At 35.2% G+C, this 21,636-nt stretch overlaps 2 protein-coding genes across 5 annotated transcripts; one reads left to right on the top strand and one right to left on the bottom strand.

Annotated features, from left to right (window-relative positions):
• Window positions 1-801: 801 nt before the first annotated feature.
• On the bottom strand, window positions 802-11,525 carry LOC118733228. Of its 2 annotated transcripts, none has more exons than XM_036462551.1 (3): window positions 11,469-11,525; window positions 1,306-1,429; window positions 802-1,159 (listed from the first exon to the last, which is right to left on the bottom strand). In XM_036462551.1, exons 1-3 carry the CDS (start codon window positions 11,508-11,510, stop codon window positions 942-944), a joined length of 384 nt encoding a protein of 127 aa, XP_036318444.1. In that variant the 5' UTR covers window positions 11,511-11,525; the 3' UTR covers window positions 802-941. The 2 variants fall into 2 exon arrangements, with proteins under 2 accessions (XP_036318444.1, XP_036318443.1); XM_036462550.1 differs by lacking the exon at window positions 11,469-11,525 and adding an exon at window positions 5,005-5,434.
• On the top strand, window positions 10,827-20,097 carry LOC118733227 (microsomal glutathione S-transferase 1). Of its 3 annotated transcripts, none has more exons than XM_036462548.1 (3): window positions 10,827-11,103; window positions 14,543-14,622; window positions 14,721-15,194. In XM_036462548.1, the coding sequence occupies exons 1-3, from the start codon at window positions 10,969-10,971 to the stop codon at window positions 14,962-14,964; spliced, it is 459 nt and encodes a 152-aa protein (XP_036318441.1). In that variant the 5' UTR covers window positions 10,827-10,968; the 3' UTR covers window positions 14,965-15,194. The 3 variants fall into 3 exon arrangements, with proteins under 3 accessions (XP_036318441.1, XP_036318440.1, XP_036318442.1); XM_036462547.1 differs by lacking the exons at window positions 14,543-14,622; window positions 14,721-15,194 and adding exons at window positions 19,593-19,672; window positions 19,749-20,097 and having other exon boundaries at window positions 10,835-11,103; XM_036462549.1 differs by lacking the exons at window positions 10,827-11,103; window positions 14,543-14,622; window positions 14,721-15,194 and adding exons at window positions 18,332-18,591; window positions 19,593-19,672; window positions 19,749-20,097.
• Window positions 20,098-21,636: the final 1,539 nt, after the last annotated feature.

The following is a 21,636-nucleotide window of genomic DNA, read 5'->3' on the forward strand; positions in this document are numbered from 1 at the left end:
TGGTCAAAAAACAAAATAAAATGGTCCCATACTAATCTAGTTTAGATCCGATCATTGGATCATGAAATATATATACGTATATATATTTTTACATGAGAATTGAAGTCGGTTTTGTTTTTTGCTTAAAAATTACTTGTTTCAAAATCAAAAAGTATTTAGGGGTCGCTCAAAGCGCTGACAGTTTTCCATACTATATATTAAATTTTTCATTGAAATTATACGGAATTCTTGAAAATCAATATTTTTCGATCGGAAACCCTTTTTTTCTATTCTTGCAATAATATTACCCAGTAGTTTATTTTACCATTTTTTAAATACTAAAGATTATTTATGGGTCCCCCATTGCATATCTAGGGTTTGCGGGGGATCTATAAAAAATAATTAATATAAAAAATAGTTAATGTAAAAAATAGTTAAATAAACAATTGGGTATTATATTGGAAGTCTTCTGAAGAGAAACAAAGTTTTTCCATCGAAAAATATTGATTTTCAAGATTTAAAGATTTCAACGAAAAATTGTTTTTTTTTCACATATAAAATATATGGAAAACTTTGAGCGCTTTGAGAGACCTCTAAATATTTTTTGATTTCAAAAAAAAAAACAGTGGTATATTTTTCTCTGTATATAACAATTCTAGGAGGTGAGCGAATTTAAATTCCAGCTTTACCTATTTTGGACCACCCTAATGTACATACAAATACGTACTAATGTACATACATAAGAAGAAATTAGTACATAACAGAACATCAAAAAAAGGAATCATTTACTGGCACAAAAATGGATTTTTAGTTTTTTTTTTATAAAATTAATGAGCTAAAATAAAAATAAAATAATAATAAAAAATGCATTTTTTTTTTGTTTTTAAAAAACTCTGTAAAATTCTGGTAATTCCGGAAACTCCTCATTATCGTCATACCCCTCTTCTTCCAGTGTTTCCCTCTTATTTGTCACGAAAGGTAAATATCGCATCGAAACCAAACAGAACGCCATTGACAATGGCTAGTGAGGCCTTAATAAGCGCCAAATCGCGTGTACGTGTACGAAATGAAAATTCCCAAGCCTCGATTATGAACACACCCGAGGCGATGAAGAGGCCACAGCCTAGCACACTGTAGAATATGTCGATGCGTCTGTGAATGGGCGCACGCATTAGGACACCTGTTGATAAATTTAAATGTAAATTTTACTTAACTATTTGGTTTTTTTTCTTTTATTTTTATTTTTTTTTGTTGCATGCAGTTAGTGGTTCATTGTCAAGTTTGTATTACTACTTTACTTGGCATGCAAAATTACCACGTACACACCTGCAAAAATACCCACAACAACAATTATGTATCCTGAAAATGTGCCCGTCGCCACGAATGAGGTCAGTATGTCACGGTCGTCGAAGCTATAGAAATGCAATGCCAGGCAGGCAGCGGAAAAGCCCTAAAAGAAATGGGTCATACGTGTAGTGTGAGTACTTTGTTTAATTAATGTTGCTTTGTGTATTTAAGCTTGAATAATAGTGGACTTGTTGTCCTTAGATATATGTGCATTAGGGTGGTCCTTAAAAAATCAAACGAACGGTTTTTTTCAATCTCACCGCCTCAATCGGTAATGCCACGGACACAGATACCACTTATAAATTGTTGGTCCCGATTGGCGACGGTTAAGGCGTGTCGCACAGGGGGCAAAGTACAATACTCAAAATCGATACTACGATAGTCGAAGATGTCACATATAAATTTTGGTCCCGGTTGGAGTCGGTTAAGACGCCTTCATAGGGTAAACTAAACTTTGCCCCCTGTGCGACACGCCTTAACCATCTTCAATCGGTACCGAAATTTACATGTGATATCTTCGACTATAGTGGCATAGACGTAGGGGTTGAGGCTTAGGAAATCTGACATAAAAATGTGCTTCCTACATTTAACGACCACCCTAATGTACATACATATCTGGTTTCACTCTTAATTAAATGAAGGAGTGTTTTGTGGGTTCGGCAATGATGGGATTGTGAAATAGTCAAAATTTTCTTGATTAAGTGATTGTATACGAGAATAATGGTTGTGTTCATACAAAATAAAGAATACTTTAAATGCTTTATAAATCGAACGTTCTTTTGAAAATATCACTTTATAAGACTTTATTTTTTTATGAATAAGGCCATTAGTAATTAGGACTATTCAAGTACATCAGGATCTTTTGGGGAGCAAATTTACATGCGCAGGTTAGGTTAGGTTGAAGTGGCTGTTGAGCTTAGAGGAAGCCAGCACACCTAGGTCAAGTCAGCGGCTCATTGTGACATCTCATGTCAAAACCCTTTTTCCTTAAACCAGTTCACTGGTTTATTTTGGTTGACCCTGAGGCGTTCTGATGTTTTCCTATCAAGATACATATATCCCATGAGCAAGCCAGCGCCCAATGCCTGGTCTTAATGGGGCTTAAATTAGCGGAACATAAAACAGAGGTGGTTCTATTAACAGGAAGAAAACCTCGCGAGGCACTCACGTTAACCTTAAAGTATTTAGGAGTCATTATTATTCACCTACATACATATCGACTGCCGAGTGGAAGATCGACCTATCTCGGCAGCCAGTGCGAAAACGCCCTATCTCAAAAAACTTTTCAAAAACGTCCTATTTCAGAATTCATTTCAAAATGCCCTATCTCAGCTGCTGATTCAAAAACGCCCTAAATCATCAAATTTTCAGTACATTTCGAAGTGAGATAGGGCATTTTTGAATCGTATTCTGAAATAGGGCGTTCTTCATCCAAATTCTGAGATAGTTTTTTTCCATAAAATTCTGAAATAGGGCGTTCATGAAAACTTTTTTGAGATAGGGCGTTTTCGAACTGGCTGCCGAGATAGGTCGATCTTCCACTCAGCAGTCGATATAAAGGCCATGAGGAATATGTTGTGGAAAAAGCGAGTAAGGTATGTACATATATGGCGCCCTCACTAAAATAATGTTAAATACCAGTGATCGATAGCAAAATGCGAAGCAATCACTAGCCGGTATCCTGAAGTCGGTAACACTTTATGGTTAGGTTATGCGCTTTGAGAGTATGCTACGCATACCGCACAGCAGCCGAGGACACAGAACTAGTACTCCCCGGACTACCATTTGTTGCATTCAAATTTTGCAAAATTTGCCACCTTGCGACACAGCTGATTACTTTTGTATGAAATCTTTCGTGTGGCAAAATTGCAATCATTTCAAAGTCAAAGTCGGGAAACACATGTATTTTTATTGTCCGTGAATACTTCAACAAAAAGTAGTTAAATTTTTTTCGAAATATTGTTTTTTTTTATCAGAAATGAGAAAACAATAACATACACAGACTTCTTTGGCGATTTTAGTAAAAAAATTCTCTCAAAAGAGTAATTAAGGGTTGCAAAATTTTTATGAAAAATTGCATCAACTTAGTAATTCCAATTTTTGGACTTTTTATTGTAGTACTTAAGTATTAGCCATAATTTTATATAGAGTTATTTTCAAGAGGCTTCCCTGAGGAGCCCTGTAGTCGGATAGTCGGAGGAGAAAGAGAGGCAGGCCATTGAATGCATTGGTCTTTGCTCTCTCTTGTTAGAAAGGTGTGAGGTGGCAAGCCCCATAATATTTTTTGTACCAGCCTCCAATTCAAATTTCTTTAAAATTTTATAGATTTTCTGGGGCAAACCCTAAATCGATATGCATCAATTGAGGAAAATCGAATGTCGATTGTCGAATTTTTTTAATCGATTCACGGATCAATTCGGAACTAAAAACTCTACAAAATATTGAGGCGTTTTCTTTTTTTGTACGAATCGAAAATTTGAATTTTTTTATATATATATCTTTTATAGGAAAATTTCGTGATGTTCGATTCGTACGAAAACAAGAGTATGCTTAATTGAATCGGAAAGTCTCGATAAATCGGTCTTCGATTTAACCTATTTCGCCATCTCTAGTTTGACATACATATGTAGCTTCATAGGTACATTTGTTCTTATCCGCTGACATGGAACTTCCACTACGGGCCAACTGACCTGCTTTATTGGTTAAAAGTATAATTTTTCAAAATTTTTTTGGAAAATTATTTATGTAATTTAATTCTGTGATATTCACCACCTATTTTATAGGTTATGTACGACTAGTTTTTTATTTTAAAAATATTTTTGATTTAAAACTTGATGTCAAAATTTAAAAAATAAAATGAACAAATGTCGGAATAAATTCAAAGAAAAGTTTGGATTTTCAAGAAAATTACGAATAGCGGTTTTTGATGTCGCTGATTGAACTTGGTACAGAAATTTCTTAAAAAATGGCGAATCCAATAGGCGGATTAAAATTAAAAAAAAAAAATCTTGACTTTCGTCATTTCGAATGTAATTACAAAATGGGGTCAAGTGCGTTTTGCCCTTCCCGTTTTACAACGCTTTTTAATATTTCAATTTATTTTTGCTTTATTTTATTCCGTTTTAAGCTTTTTATTTCAAGGACACTGTTCAAGCACAAAAGTTCATAGTCGTTATTGTTGATCATCGACAAAGTCACATTCGGAATGTTTTATGTGGGAGTTTCCCAGCCTCTCACGTATAAATTTTTCATATTTCTTAATACTTTTGGTTTTCAAAATTTCGATAGGATATCTGGTATTGGGGACATCAAAAACCCCCAGTATTAATTTCTCTCGATTGGACCCGCTATTTTTTCAATAATTAATTCGGAATCAGCGGATATACCAATTTATATATGTTCACGAAAAGCAAACTTTTTTAAATTTAGTTCGCCATATTGAATTTCCATTTTGTTTTTTTGTTTACTTTAATATAAAATTCGCAATCAGCGGCATCAAAAACAATAAAGGTAAGTATCACGAAATTGTTTTCTGTTTTATATTTTGGCAACGAAAGCAAGCCCCCGGGCCCAGTGTGTACTCTTAATTTTTTTAGCGTTTTTTTTTTTAATAATCATCAACACAACACGTATTTGGAATGAGGTACGACGCCCTTTTATTTTTCATTAATATATTACCAATTCCATAAATTTTACAGCACTCAAACGAGCTTTCCGTTCATTGTGTGACATTTTAATTATTATTAGTCAATGGTCCAACGCTGTGAGCTTCAAACACAAGCTAGTTTTCTAAAAAAAAAAAAACTAAAATTTTCCAATCGAGTAGTTCACATATCCTTTCACGCGAATTCAAATAAACCGATCTCGATGAAAGCCGAAACGAGCGTATCCAATGTTAAATGTGAACTGAGCAGATTCAAAGCATCAAAAATAGTTTCCCAGATTCTACTTTGGCGTTACACATATGTATGTAACTAATCGACAGATTGGCAAATTACAATTGGAAATGTATGGAATTATGCTCGACCTATGCCATTCCATTCATTTATGTAGCAAATTCTGCACTTTACATGGCACCAACAAACCACAACACAACTATCGTTTTTAATGTTTACAACGACAATAATGAACAAATAAAATATGAACGAAGAAACCAGAGTAGCGAATGAACCAATATGATGATGCATAGTGGCCAAAATTAATTAATTACACTTTAGGAAGGAAATACGCTTTTCATATGAGTGCATCAGAGTGCAGCGTTGTGGCCGACCGCCCGGAGATTTCGTTGGAATGGGCGGAGTGGATGTGAAGGGCAAAATAAAGGGAGAAAAAATACCAGCAGACGCAAAGCAGATCAACCAAAAAAACAAAGCACTTGAAATGATCAGCAAAAATTCTGGAATGGAATAAGTGAAGCAAGGTGCCACTGTATAGTTTACTATATACATACAAACATATGCGCATATGTACCTCCATGCAAGCATACTATAAGCAGAAACAGACTGAGCGTCTGGACCAGACAAACACAACAACAACGAAAATAAAACCAATCTGATAAAGACCATGCTTTGGAAATTTTTTCACCGCACAAAATTGTTTTATGATTAACTTTGAATGATGCGCATGAAACGATTTAAAAATTAGCGAAAGAAAAATGGGACGCTTGATTTTTGAATGATCAGCCGCTTGGCTAATGATGACTCCTCGTTTCTAATTCCATTAGATGGCCATAGTTTTCATCCATGTGTGGCACAGTTGTTTTGTTGCTGCTATGTTGCATTGCAATTGGCAACACGTTTCCATTTAGTTTATACAAATGACTTTGCGTACTTTAGGAATTCTCGCTAAACACATGGCTTACATACGAATGAGCTAATTTATTGTTCTATAATTTGTTTGCGTAACGCAAATGAAGTGATTCAACATGCAATGCAAATAAAAAGATTGCATGGAGAACTTTATTACATTTGTAAATAGTATGTATGTACATATGTATGTATGTAAGCTAGTGAGTATGTGAATGATGAAATGAGTCAGTTATTTAGTCAATTTATGGGTTTGTGAACTACTTTAAGCAAATTATGACGATTATGTGGGCTCACCGTGCAAGATGAAAATTAACTCATGAACAGGAAATGAGGGCACTCAGGAGGCAATGATTAACTGTTTCCCACAGGTTGCCTTTATGCATGCGTGTACATGTCACTTAAGTAATGAAACGAAAATTTAATTATGTAGTTACTTAGTTAGTTATTTAGTTAGTTAGTATTGGTGTAGCAGAACAAGAGACATTGCGAGCGGAATGATCAGTGCGCCCAAGATAGCTGTGGCTTCCGTAATTAATCCTAAAAAGATTTTACTTATTTATTAACGGCCCTAAAGGTTATTCAATGTCCGATTAACACAAATCGGAGGTAAAAGCTCCGGTTAAGTACAACGACTGCTTTATCGATCACATGCTATATGCATGATGTCGAAAACGTCGATAATGATATACTGGTGGAAACCAGACATTGAACAACCCGCCCTTAAAGTGGATTAATATTTCACCGTCCAAGATCTATCATATTCAAAAGACATAGCCGGCATTCTAAAAGCCTGATTATGGCAACTTAAATTAACTTAACAGAATGTAGAACTTAGAAAATCAAAATGAAACAGATTCGACGTGGCATTAAGTTACGTTAAGTTTCGGCTGTTCAATTATAAGCAACATCCATTTAAGAGAATGTTTAAGTGAGAGCCTGTAAGTGACGTTAAGTTGCCATAATAAGACCATGAGACTGCAACTGAAATATCTAAGTATTTTATCTATATCTATATACATATATAATACGCGAAGGCATTTTTTGTGCAGCATAAAAGATCTGCACTGTTCGTTCGATTTTCAAAAATGGGGTGTCATCTGCGTCATATACCAGCACGTTCATGATGAGGCACTTATAGAGTGTGGTTTACGTACGTCGATAGAGAGGTCTTTACTTCTGAATTGCCTATTCAGTCCAAAGTGGCATTTGTTGGCCAGCGTGATTCTTCATTGGATTTGTTAGTGAGTTATCGGTATTAAAACTTACTTTTTCGTATATGTTGCCTGATGATATCGATATCATCGGCATACGACAGCAATTGTTCGCTCTTGTTAGAAAATTTTCCTAAGCTCTGCGGCTCTTATTAAATATCTCCTCCAAAATAAGATTAAAGAAAAATAAGTACGTCGTCTCTTTGTATTAAATGGCTAGGAAAGGCACATAACCGTATTAGTTTCGCAGGGACACCAAATCCGATCATATCGGCTTATAGGCAGCTCCTTTTCGTGCTGCTTTAAAATCGACAATCCGTGCGTTTCACAAAATATGTTTCATAGCATCTTGTACGCCATATTAAGAAGGCTGTTCCCCGGTAGTTTGCGCATATTATATGGTCGCCTTTCTTGTGGGCTAGCCAGAGCATAATTAAATTCTTACCGGCAGTCAAGCGTACGTCCAACCATATTTTGCATAAGCCTACGTTTACGACCCAGCTTTTCGCTTTATAGCTCCTTATCAGCACCATGCCGCCGTAGTTAAATAGCTGGAAGGCCGTCAGCTTCAGCAGCTTTATTATTTCTCAGCCAAGAAATTTCTTTTCGTACTTTGTTGAAGTGAGGCAACACATCGTCAATCTTTAGTTGTTGGTGATGGGGCATGATGGTGTTCAGAGAATTAAGGATGTACATGAGGAAAACGCCCAAGCAGCAGCACATCGGGAACACAGTCCAAGCAGCGTTCACATGGCCATTGCCCGATAAGCAAAGAACACAGGCTTGCTGAGGCTTTTTAATTATGAACTCTAAGGATGCAAGATGGATAAGGAGCTCACATAGAAATTTTTGTAGAATACGTCATCCTTATCGAATGTCATGCACTCCGCTGTTTAAACTTGGCAAAGCATTGAGACGGTCCTGCATTACGATGGATCTCTGCGAGAGCGGACCCGTCAAATCACACCTGTACGTGATTTATTTCATACTTTGGACGTACTTATGTACGTTTGGTAAAACATTAGATCAAATTTAATATTTGTGAATGGAAGGGAAATATAAAATTCAAATAAAGTTACATCTATACTTATTAGCCTCCTTCTATTGCAATGGAGAACCACGATAACCCCAGGTGGGATAACGAAATACATGCAGAACAACAACAAAAGCTCGGCTACTTATTCTAGTAAAGCCAGATCGTTTAAAAATAAGCGACAAGTGATTTAAAAATCTCTGACCAACATTTATTTACAGTCTCTGATTTAAATATACATATGAATGTATGTATGTATGTATGTACGCAAATGTGCTGGTGAAGTTAAGTTACTAACATTTTCTTTGTTGAATAGAAATATTTATATATTTGAAGATTTAAACTTTTTCAGTGTAAGAAACTTAAAGTTTTTAATCAGCTTGCGAAAGCTTTCCATTTGTAAAGCTTCTGCCGATATACATGCAAGTGGGCAATTAATTATACAAAGCAGCAACAAACATAAATACATACATATGTCTGCCTGTAGTATCCATGCGAATGCACTGAGAAGTATAAGAGAGAAGTAATACACATACTTGCTTATTTATGTATGTACATCCATATATATGTATGTATGAATATACAAAAGGGGGTTATAAATGAACAGGGTGTTTAAGGTTCTATAAAATGATTAAACAAATTATTAAAAAAATTAACTTCGTTTATAACTTTCTGCATTGATATATCGTCACCCTATCTCAGAAAACTTTTCAAGAACACCATATTTCGAAATTCGGTTCAAAAATGCCCTATCTCAGACGGTTCAAAATTGTTTTCCGAGATAGGGCGTTTCCAAACTGGCTGCCGAGATGGTCGATCTACCACTCAGGTGTCGATATATAATCAAATACGTATGCAGCTTTTAGCCTTATTATGTATCTCGAACGATTCGTCTGCAGAGGACAGCATTTTTATTACTCTATCGGTCGTCTTGCTTCACGTCGATTAGTTTACAATCGTCTCGGTTACATTTAAAACAGCTAAAATGATGCCGCCGGACTAATTTTTTAAGTATTTCTCTGCGGCCTATCGGTCGACATAGATAATAAGGCTGTATGTATGTGTAACTATGTAAAAACACTAGTTTTCCCGAAAAACTAACCTCTGAAAAAGAAAAATGTCTATGCTAACTTTGGGTCGCTGAAGATGAAAACAATACCCATTATTCCAAAGAATCGTTTACGAGATTTTTTCGAAAAAGTGTTTTTCTGGTACTTTCCGGTGTTATATGTCAATATCTCATGAAAAAATCCAATTGACGTGAACAACTACAGTTCGAAAGGTATTGATGTGCCCTTAATAAAAATGTATAGTTTGTATAGATTTAGATAAAAAGATTGTGTTACTTTATACAATTTTTTTTTGCAGTATTTTTTACTTTTATCTTTTATAAATCATTACAGTTAGTTCTGAGCTTAGGTTAGATTAGTGGGCAGCTCCATGCTTGAGGGACTCACCTAGATATTTAGGAGATTGTCCTTTGTGTGACATACAGGATCAGTTAATAAATAAGTCTGAGCTTAAAGTTATTAAAATCCGATGAGATATATACATACATAGAAATTGGAAATTCGTATTTTTCGCAAAATCACACTTTTGGTCGCAAATGAATTTTTTCGTTTGTGCTGGGTATTCTTCTCGAATTTTTGCCAGCAATTTTTACACAGTGCTCCATAACATCTACATTTCTCATTCTATTTTGATTATGTAGTTTAGGCTCAAAATTTTCTCTAATCTAATTTTAAAAATACTAAAAAACCTTATATTAAAAATAATCAATTAAAATTATCTTATTGCCTGTTTTGTATGAAACGGCTCGAAGAAGTTCTCTAAATAAATAAATTTTTGGTGGTGTTGCTAAATGTAATTTTTCTCGTACAAAGACTTATTAGTTTAACAGAAAACTCGGCGAATAAGCAATTCCTTTGCTTGGCATTAAAATGGACAAAGAGGTGGTGAGTTACGCTCCTCTTCTCGCGTGTCTTGGCGTTTGATGAATTCATAGTGTGGAGTGGTCTAAGGCTACATTGATAAGGTCCAATCAGTTGGCACCTACGAAAGGATCAACTTTCGTGTGAATTGGACAGAGAACACTTTAATTTCAATAGGCATACTAAGGAGTTGATGCATACGCCTTATCAACTTGTCGCCGCTGTTCTTGAATAGCCCACCTGGCAGCCTGTAAGCGCCAGCACATTTGTTATTTTTCGTCATCCTCGACTAAAGGCTCAGGTTCCTTTTCTCCAATAGTTTCAGTAAGTATAGTTCAGATATACGCCAATAAATGCTTGCCAGTTCAAAAGTATAAATTTTGGCTGCACCACTTTATACAACAACAAAACGAGATACACCCTGTATAAATGATTGAAAATGCTAAAATTTTAGTAGTAGGAAAACTTGCTTTTTCTCTCTACTGTACGGCATATGTGACGAAAAGTTTAACAGAAATCTGACATGCAACATCAGTGCAGTGACAAACGCAAAAAGCAACGGTTGGATAGCTTAAGTGCAGCTGTAAAAACGTGATTTATTTCTAAAGTGCAATTACTACGAATAAATTAGCAATTAATATTTCTTGAAACTTAAAAATATGGCGAAAATTGCTTTTGAGCTTCTCACACTCGAAAATGAAGTTTTAAGAGCATATCTCTTTTGGTCAGCGATTTTGGTGTTGAAAATGCTATTCATGTCGCTGTTGACAGGATTAATGCGTTTTAGGACACAGGTGCGTATGAGTGATATTTAATGAACGACGTACATACGTAGTACACACGACGTACATAAGTAGTAAAAAAAAACAATGTACATATGTATTTACCTACATATGTATGAATGTATGTATGTATGTAGTACAGAAGTTTAAATAATTGTAGCACCTGCAAGAAACTAAAAAAATTTTATAACACGAGTTAATAATATTGATAATAATAGTGAATTAGTTAGAGTTATGTTCAATTAGCAATAACTGTTTCCTTCAATGCAAATGTGCATTAATATTCAGTAAGCGCAATTCCAAGCAAAAAAAATGCATATACATACATACTTACATAAAAAAACGCATTCACTTATCTATTAAAGCTTTATACTTACTCGCTTATGCTTTCGGTATCTCCCTCTCTCCTTTACTCTCATACAATTTTTTTGTACCTATTGATTTTCTCTTGTCTTGCATTTAAAGCTTTTAGTATTGTTTTTTTCTCTACACAGTTGTCTCTAATTAACATACTAATCGGTCCTTTTTTCTAGAATTTAATCCGCAGCAAATATTTATGCGCTAATAATCGGTTATCTCAATAAAAAAAAATATACGTTGACAAGTAAATTTCCATTTAAACAATTATGCCATTTAGTTAAAGCACCATTTTACCGACCATTAATTGTAAAAATTTACATTCGTGACCAGTGTTGCCAGGCCGTTGAGGTGAGAAATCGTCTCTTGAATTTTAAAATCGACGACGTATAAAATCTTCAACTAAAGAGTCATGCCACATTTCTACTAGGCATTAGATGACACAATTTTAAATATCATGGTTGGCATTAAAAAATACCTGTGCCATTATGTATATTACGAAAAATTTACATTAAATTCGTTTCCACATGGCATTTTTTAAATGGCCCACACTTTTCGTCATTTTAAAGCCTTGTGAAAATGCGGCATAACAGGGAAGATTTGTTTCTTGTGATCGTTGTACAGCACAAGCAGGAATACTTATAACAGCCTCATGTAATTATCACAAACATAAATTTAGCTGAATCCCTGATTTTATGTTGAGTAAGTTTAACACAGTTTCATTTTTTGTAGCACAGACTATTTCTCTGAATTAACATTAAAAATAATTAAAATCTTTGTACTTACCTTTAATTTTCAAAACTCATAAGTTGAGTGGTATTTTAGCAAAACTAAAAAAAAACACTTATACTCTTAAAGGGTCCTGCAAGATTCCGTCAAGGGGAAAACTTTATAGGGGTAAAGGGGGGAATGCAAAGTCTTTGCAGCCTAATAATTTTTTAATTATTTCTTAACGAAGCTTTTAAAATCAACCAGCTTTTAAAAGGGGTACTTTCAAGATTTTCACTGAAAATACAACCGACTTCAATAATCATAGATATATAAATTTAGGAGCGACGTTAATTTCTGCAGGATCGCAACCAAATTAGTATGGAGCCACCCTTGAGGTACCACCTTTAGCTTACTATCCAGCTCTCAAGAAAGGCAAAAGTACGGACCGCAAGGCAACCCATGTTTACAGCAGAAATATATGCGCGTTCCATTTTTTCGTGAGGAAAAAGTGAGTCATCAGGCTGTAAATTAAAAGTTGTCAAAATTTCTTGGACACTTCTATTCATACACCCGAACTAATGCAAATTTATTCTTGACCGTTTTCTTAAGAGCTGGATACTTAGCTTATCAGATAAAAAAATATCGAAAACGGTTCGCGTGGTCCAAAGTTATCCGGTAACATACATAAAAATATCCTTTCTCCTTTGCTTGAAGTCGGCTGAAAATATACCTACACATAAATTCCGCATGTGTGTTAACTCTCCACTGAGAAAACTGCACTTAGAAAGAGATATTCCCGTTTCACCTGAAGCCGATCTCTTCAGGAGTTAAGCTGGCGAACAGTAACATTTCATTCTTATTTAGAACCGGTTAATCGTTTTCAAAAAAAAAAACTTACGTAAACGTTTTTGCAGAAGCAAACATTTTCAAATGGAGAACAAATCGTAGTTTGGTCTTCGATATCATCAAACTCTCATTAGTGCCGAAACTGACGATGAAATGATTAACCTGGCAACACCGTTTGTGACGTCATTTAGATTCGCGCCTCTCTCATACTCTAGGTGCACTCAGATGTACACGTACATATGTAGATACATATATACACATGTAAACCCTCTCGTGCCATATATAGATAACCCCAGAGCGTGCATACAGACGGGAATATTTTCAAAGCAGGTGGCAGACCGGCCGGCCGGCAAGTAATAATCAAAAAAAAATACATACAGTCAGTCAATAAAGTTTAGGTATAGCGAATTTTTTGCAATATGGGCAACTATTTTTTAAAAATTTTATTTTTCGCTAATTTTGTATAAAAATATGGTTAATTCTACAACAACAAACCCCAAAAATCAATGCAGCTTTTTAGCCCATTCAATTTTAGTATAATAAAGTGCAAGTTTGAGGTAGCTAGGACCAAAATGCATTCAACAAAGTGTGATTGAATTTGACATTGCTCTCAGAAGAACCATCCTATAAAGTGAAACTGAAAAAATTTTGTATGAATTTTGAATCGATTGCTTATATTTTTTGGCATAATAGTACCTTAAAAGAGACCCTACCTGAGTTGTCAATCTCACCTTGTTTAATACACCTTGGCTAGAACTGACTTATCATTAATTTTTGGCAATTTTTTTTTTTGTTGAAGGTTTCTCTATATAAGATAATTTTCGATATTTTTTTATATAACATCAAGCTGTTTCGCAAGCAATCGATCCACATCCATAGTGCAAACCAACGGCCTCTGTACAGGAATTTTAGTATGCATCGCTTGTTGGAATCATATTTTTGGCGTCTTTCAACTTTTTTGTGACAATTATGTATGCCGAGCCCCAAGGATTTCGTTCAGCTTCATCGCAAAATTCTAAGAAACATTGCCGCTTGCATTCATTGATTGCTTGCTTCAGTGCGTCGCCTGTACACTTATAGGCAATACGAATTCCGAGAATTCGCTCTTTGGTAGTTTCGCCTACATCTTAAAAATTCGCTGAGGTTGTAATTTTTTATTTATTTATAAATTTCAGCTGTTCAAAAAACTTGCAAATTGTTACTGGTTTTCGGTTCACGTGCTGTTTTGGATATTTTTTTTAAATATTGTCAAATTCCCAGGAATTATGTTACTGGCAAGTTACTGGGTAATTTGAAGCATTCGCTGCTTTCAGTGAACTTAGATTTTCTTCGATTAATCAGAGATATCGGACACTTACCGCGAAAAGCCATTTTTCTTAAATTTTCTTTACGATACAAAAAAGCTAAATGCTCTAAAATCATTTCTGCTTATGCCGAATTTGGGCATTAAAAAATATCTCTGCCATTACCACAAATTAATTTTTATCAAACGCTATCACGCAGATACCTATATCCTGATGAACATATGTATTTACAGACCTTTATCAATCCTGAGGATATTTTAGATAAACGGATTAAGGTGAAATACGATAACCCGGATGTGGAACGTTGTCGTAGGTACAGAAAATTGTATCCATATAAGTACTTATATTAATAACTCAAAATATTTACACATTAATTACTGAATTTTAATGTACATATGCACGTTTTTCTAGGGCGCATCGCAATGACCTTGAGAGTATCTTACCTTTCTTCGTCATCGGATTGCTGTACGTGCTAATCAATCCCGGCCCAAAATTAGCCATCAACTTGTTCCGTGCCGTGGGTATCTCCCGCATTACACATACTATCGTTTATGCTGTTGTTGTTGTGCCACAACCAAGTCGCCTGTTGGCATTTTTAGTTGGTGCATTAGTAACCACCTACATGACGTTTCAGGTGGCGCTGACTGTACTGTAAGGGTTGAAGAATTGGAAGAAACTCAATTATCGTATGCTTAAATATTAGGGAGTGTCAAGAGAAGACACGTTTTTTTTAGATAAAAAAACATCCATTATTTTGATTTAGATTTTTGGTACTTCAGTGCAAATATGTATTAATGATTACACTGAAAGGTGACGTTATTAAACAATTAAAGGCATAAAAACATTGCAAGACATTATCAAAAATGACCTGCATATGAATATTTCCAAAAAAAAAATAGATAAATGAAGGTATTCAAAACCAATTAAAGTAAAATAAAATCAACTAATTTAAAATTAAAAATGAGATAAAATAAAATTAAATAAAACAAAGTGAAAGAATCTTAACAAATTATTGAATACTGCTGTATTCACCATAGCCTTTCATGTGATGCCCTTAAAAAAGGGTTTTTGTAACATATGGCTGAGAAATATTAAAACTATAATTAGCATAATATAAATTTTTATACTATACTACAATATATTTATGTAAATATGAATTAACTACAACAATTTTTCGCAATAATTGTACAAATTTTATGCATTTTTATTTTGGGAAAAGGTAAAAAGTTTATACTAGTTATTTACATACATACAAATGCCCATGTAAAGCTCTTTATAATAAATAATGATTTTGAAACTTGTTAACAGATTTCATTTCCTTCTTATAAAGGGCCAAAAAATCAAAATTTTCAATAAGTCTGGTCAAGGGGTATTGGCACTTAAAAAGGGTCTAATAGCCCCTTTAGTCGCACAACGGCAACACTGCCTGAGTCTAAAGTAACGGGTGATTTTTTAAGAGCTTGATACCTTTTTTTTTAAAAAAAACGCATAAAATTTGCAAAATCTCATCGGTTCTTTATTTGAAACGTTAGATTGGTCCATGACATTTACTTTTTGAAGATAATTTCATTTAAATGTTGACCGCGGCTGCGTCTTAGGTGGTCCATTCGGAAAGTCCAATTTTGGGCAACTTTTTCGAGCATTTCGGCCGGAATAGCCCGAATTTCTTCGGAAATGTTGTCTTCCAAAGCTGGAATAGTTGCTGGCTTATTTCTGTAGACTTTAGACTTGACGTAGCCCCACAAAAAATAGTCTAAAGGCGTCAAATCGCATGATCTTGGTGGCCAACTTACCGGTCCATTTCTTGAGATGAATTGTTCTCCGAAGTTTTCCCTCAAAATGGCCATAGAATCGCGAGCTGTGTGGCATGTAGCGCCATCTTGTTGAAACCACATGTCAACCAAGTTCAGTTCTTCCATTTTTGGCAACAAAAAGTTTGTTAGCATCGAACGATAGCGATCGCCATTCACCGTAACGTTGCGTCCAACAGCATCTTTGAAAAAATACGGTCCAATGATTCCACCAGCGTACAAACCACACCAAACAGTGCATTTTTCGGGATGCATGGGCAGTTCATGATGAAATGTCAAAGCATACTGAGCATCTTTCTCTTTGACACCATGTCTGAAATCCCACGTGATCTGTCAAATACTAATGCATGAAAATCCTAACCTCAAAAAAATCACCCGTTATTTATGCAAGGCAATTTTTTTTAAATATTCTAATGGAATAATCTAAGCAATTCATTAGCAAAAACTTAAATATTTCTTCTCAGTATTAATTTACTAGAACGGGGTGATGGACGTCGCTGAACTTGGAACAAACAAAAATGGTATCTGCTGAAGATAATACGAAAAATGTAAAAAGACGAGCCCTACGTTCGGGGCAAAAAAAACTTCGAAATTTCCTTGCAAAAATACTTTAACGTCAGCGGTGTACGGCGAACTTTTCTTTTCTGGTGCGGGAGCCTCACGAAAAATGTCGACCTTGAACCATTTCGTTAAAGTGATGAACTTCGCTAATGTTCTAATGTTGATTTCCGCTATCTCCGCAAGGCTCTGTGGAAAGGGTTTACAGAGCGTCTGTGGTCGTCTTCTTGTCAGTGCTGAGCATTCACATATGACGTGCTGCAGACTCTCTTCTTCTTCGCATCTAAAGCTGGGACAGTAGTCTGGCGCCTTCACTCCCAACCTGGAGGCATGTGTGCCGATTAGACAGCAACCTGTACGAATTCTTGTGAGATGAGACACCTCGGACCGTGCGTTTTTTATAGTAGGCCATGTCAGCCTAGCAGTTTCATAGAAGGAGCGGTCTCTCCGGCGTTCTTTTGCTGTTATTCCTAGCATGGTAATTTAAAAGTGGTCATTGGTATACATACCTCAATATCTCGGCGTCCAAGCACCCATATGAGTTGTATTCTATAATGCAGGGTCGTCGCCTTTGGAGATCTGCGGCATTGAGTGAGAGACTTTGTGTTGTAAATGCGTCGAGCGGGGTAAATGCAGAATCGCGATCAGGGCTTCGGTAAGAGAAGAGCATAGAGCTCCGCTTATGCATAGCTTCGCACTCCTTTGTACCCTTTGAAATTGTCTGAGCACTGTTGTCTTACTAATAGTAAGCCACCATACAAGGGCTCCGTAGAGCAGAATCGGGCGAACAATAGCCGTGTACTAGCTCCAGTGAACTATCCCAGGTGAGAAGCCCTACTTTACATCAAACGCCTTTTTGCATGTGAAGAGCATTGATGCATTCCATTGTGTTGTCATTCCAGAGCAGCTTACTGTCGAGAATTAATCCAAGATTTTTGGCAGTACGTATAAATATCAGGCTCAAGCCTTCCAGTTTAGGGGGTGTAAGAGCCGGTACTTTGTGCTGTCAGGTAAAAAGGACTATCCCAGGTTTAGCTAAGTTAACATCAAGGCCGCAAGGTAACTAGTGACGTCCGGAGGCATCTCTACGAAGTGCAGAGGTTCATCAAACAACCGCTGGACCCAAATGCATACAGACAGGCCCTGAACGGCATTCACAGGGAGTTGCTCTCGAGTTATATAGACTCTCGACCTGTGAATGCCATTCTGGGCATACAACCACCTGACGTGGAGGGGACAGAACTTTGTCTGCCTCCGGAGACTATTCTTTAAAGTCAACCAAAAAAAATTGATCTTTGTGTTCAATTTTCAAATATTTCGGCTGCATGATTATGTTTTTTTTTTTATATAAATTCCGCGGAAGTCAAGTTTGTCCGATTAATCCATGGACGCACTGTATGTACATATGTATGAATTAATTTATGCACATATTTAAATTTAATGACTAGACAAATTTTTTAAGGTGAGAGAAAGCCACAAACTTTGAGCGCATATAAAAAATGAGAGGCTGTCAAATTAACTAATCATATGCAGTCCGATGCGTTATCAATAAAAGCTCATACATGCATACATACATATACATTTACTTATGCTATGTATATACATACATACATACATAAACGATATTAAAAAAGCGCTCCAGAAGCCAGGAGAGTCTATTGGAACCTTCTGCGCTTCAACTACGAAATTAGTTTGTCAGCAGATTCATACGACAGTGCTTTGGCGATTTATACTTCGAAAACGCGTTGAAATTTTGGAAAGAAAAAAATTAATAAATTAGCAAAATGGCAGCGAAAGATTTAATAACATTTGACAATGAAGTATTCAGTGCCTATGTTTTCTGGTCTGCAGTTTTGGTTATTAAAGTATTGCTCATGTCATTACTGACGGGTGCACAACGCTTCAAGACTAAGGTAAAAAAGCAGGGAAAAACAAAGTGAGAAGTAAATATTTATGGGCGTAAAATGTAAATGTAAAAAAATTGTTAGAGAAAAATAGCGAAAACCGGTTCATGTAAGAAAAAAATGTCAAGTCATAGTTATTGGCAAGCTTGTGTTCAAAGTCAAATGTGATTGGTGTTGACAGTTTGATATGACTGCGATTTCGGTATATGTACATATGTATGTACATTAGACTGCATCACTCCCCATACAAAAGAAAATCGGTACTGTTTTTCCATTGGAATTATAAAATCTGTTATATTTTAAGACTTCCACCAAAATATTTCGAAAAAATATTGAGTTTTACGTGCGCTGGATCGATTTGAAAATTTCCCTCTAAAAAGGAGTTTTTTATGAAAAAATAGTTTAATAAAGATTTTTTTTTTAAATTGCCAAATGACAATTTCGAGATAGGGTTTGGGGCACCTTCCAAAATTTTTCCTCTAGCCGAAAGAGGTGCTGGTACCAAACTTTACGTTTCTAAGTATAAATTTGGAGGATGTTCATGATGCTCATATTTTACTCTAGAAATATTGTGTAAATACATATATTATTTAACCAATCAATGGGTTCAGCAACCTAAGTACATTTCAAATTTAAATTATCTAGAAAAATATCACAAGCTTCAGTTGTCATGGCAGCAGTAGCTTTTTATAAAAATCACTAATATTTTTGCCAGTTTCACAGCGATCCAGTGGCGCATTTAATGGGTCATTGAGCACCCTATATTCAGTAGAAAATTTAAAGTTGGTATAGGTACCAAAAGAAAAAAAACTAAGAACGCGCCCCGTTTTCTGGGATGATATTTTTTCCCCACATACAAAAATTGGACCACTCTAATGTACATTCATATGTTTATACATACATATGTATGTATTAGTCTTCTCACATGAAGACATTTTAGATTATTATTCTATACACACATTTTTTTAGTGTAAAACAAATTTTAATTGCAATATCATTTCTATTTTCAGACCTTTGCCAATCCCGAAGATTTGTTGGACAAACGTCTTAAGGTGAAGTTCGATAATTCTGATGTGGAACGTGTGCGCAGGTATGCAAACAAATACATTCATATAACTTAGTTTTCTCTATGAAAATGTCACTCTCTTCGATCTCTTATCCATTAGGGCTCATCGCAACGATTTGGAGAATATTCTGCCTTTCTTCGCTATTGGCTTTCTCTACGTTCTAATCGATCCAGCACCAGGTTTGGCTATCAATCTTTTCCGTGCTGTGGGTATTGCACGCATTATTCATACGATTGTCTATGCTGTTGTTGTTATGCCACAACCCAGCCGTGCCTTGGCATTTTTTGTTGCTCTAGGTGCCACAGTCTACATGGCGGTGCAGGTGTTACTTGCTGCATTGTGAAGGAGGAAGAGTTGAGTCGTGTAAACAACTTTGTAATATACAATATTTTTTCGTACATACTTATGTAAATATTTAAGAGAATATACTATTTTGTAGTTAAAAAAGGTCAGCTACTTTTCAATAAGAGAAAAAACAATACGTTACTAATAAATTTTAAGAATACAACAAATGCCGATCTTTGGAGGCTGTGGAGTTCAATGTACTTAATAGTCAGTTTTACATATGTAAATAAGTATGTGCATAAATTTTGAATCGGTTTGTATGTACTACATACACACATGTTTGCACTTATGTATATACGGTGATGCAGAAGGAGGATAACTAGTTTTGAATACGCTAATGAGTTTCTTTCATTATTTTATTTTATGCATTTATTAGCAGCCTAGTTGGAAATTTTGAGTATTTATCTTGGCCTGGCAAGAAAAACTAAACAAGTAGATTATAAGCTAGTAAATTTTGCTTTTTTTACAAAATAAACCCTTATCGAAAATAACGTAAACGATTTTTTTATTTATTTAATTTTGATGCAGAAATGCTCTTACAACATCTAGGACTCAATATTATTTATATATGGCTATGGATTTTTACATAGAATTCAAAAATTCCTAGCTGCCGGTTTCACCAGCAATTTAAGTGTAAAACGATCTTTTTCCTTCTGTCAGTCTTTATATTAAATTCAAATAAAAAAAAAATAATAATTTTTCACTTATTTACTACATCCGAGTAGTCCATTTGTAAACAGCGTTATGTGATTTTATAATAGTAAGCCATAAATTAAAAAAACACGGCTACGGCAAAAAGTAACATCTAAACAAGAGGCGAATAAAATCATAACATAACATTAACAGTCTATACGACATAAAGCAGCTTTCTAAGTTCATCAGAAGATGGAGACTTTTGAAAGTTTATAAATATGAATGATAGCGACTTTTGCAGGAAGAGTTAACATTTGATGCTACTTTTTTTCGGAATATAGAAAGATTTTGCGCTGTATTGTGTTGCACGAAAAACTAAAAATCTAAAAAAATTTACATAGCGCACTTTGCAGGTGACTGACTACTCATATCGTCGCTACCATGTCAAACTATCGAATGTGAAAATGGGTATTTTTCAGGAGATCAAGAGGAACTGTTGTAAAAAACGTTGTTGTCATTAGAAAAAGGTGTGGAATTCGACACTTTTTTAAAGACAGTATCCTCTGCTAGACTAGAATTTTACACGATATCGAACCGAAAGTATCGATATGGTTCCACATTTAAAGTATCGCTTTATAAATATCGGGTAGCCATTAATATCGGAATAAAAAGACTCGACATTCAAAATATCGATACCAAAATCCATAAAATTTATCTGAACATAGATCTCGTATATAGGCCCCTTGAAAATGAAAAACAACTTTCCATAAAAATACAATCGCTATTATTTGAGGACAGAAAAGGCAGCACTTTTGCCGGAGCAGAGCACAACCTGCTGAGTAAAGAACACGATGGCCTGTGAAAGGGCTGAGAAAAGAACATAAAAATTTGAGAGCGCTAACACAGAGCAGAATAAGTGCAGCCTTTTTTCGAGAAAAGAAAACGCTATAAGACAATTTTTAGTAATGCTTCTTCTTATTTGGCGTTGGAACCGCCTAACCGATTTTGG

This window comes from Rhagoletis pomonella, unplaced genomic scaffold, assembly GCF_013731165.1.
Source record: "Rhagoletis pomonella isolate Grant_MI unplaced genomic scaffold, Rhpom_1.0 Rhpom_scaffold_00002, whole genome shotgun sequence".
NCBI lineage: Eukaryota > Metazoa > Arthropoda > Insecta > Diptera > Tephritidae > Rhagoletis > Rhagoletis pomonella.

Excerpts from the sequence above, each read along its gene's own strand:
- LOC118733228 (XM_036462550.1), bottom strand. The coding sequence starts at position 5,058 with ATGTCACACAATGAACGGAAAGCTCGTTTGAGTGCTGTAAAATTTATG. Across the intron at positions 1,430-5,004 it reads CTGTAAAATTTATGGAATTG|GGCTTTTCCGCTGCCTGCCT; the intron begins GTAATATATTAA and ends CATTTCTTTTAG. Across the intron at positions 1,160-1,305 it reads TGTTGTGGGTATTTTTGCAG|GTGTCCTAATGCGTGCGCCC; the intron begins GTGTGTACGTGG and ends ATTTATCAACAG.
- LOC118733227 (XM_036462548.1), top strand. The coding sequence starts at position 10,969 with ATGGCGAAAATTGCTTTTGAGCTTCTCACACTCGAAAATGAAGTTTTA. Across the intron at positions 11,104-14,542 it reads TAATGCGTTTTAGGACACAG|ACCTTTATCAATCCTGAGGA; the intron begins GTGCGTATGAGT and ends ATGTATTTACAG. Across the intron at positions 14,623-14,720 it reads GATGTGGAACGTTGTCGTAG|GGCGCATCGCAATGACCTTG; the intron begins GTACAGAAAATT and ends ACGTTTTTCTAG.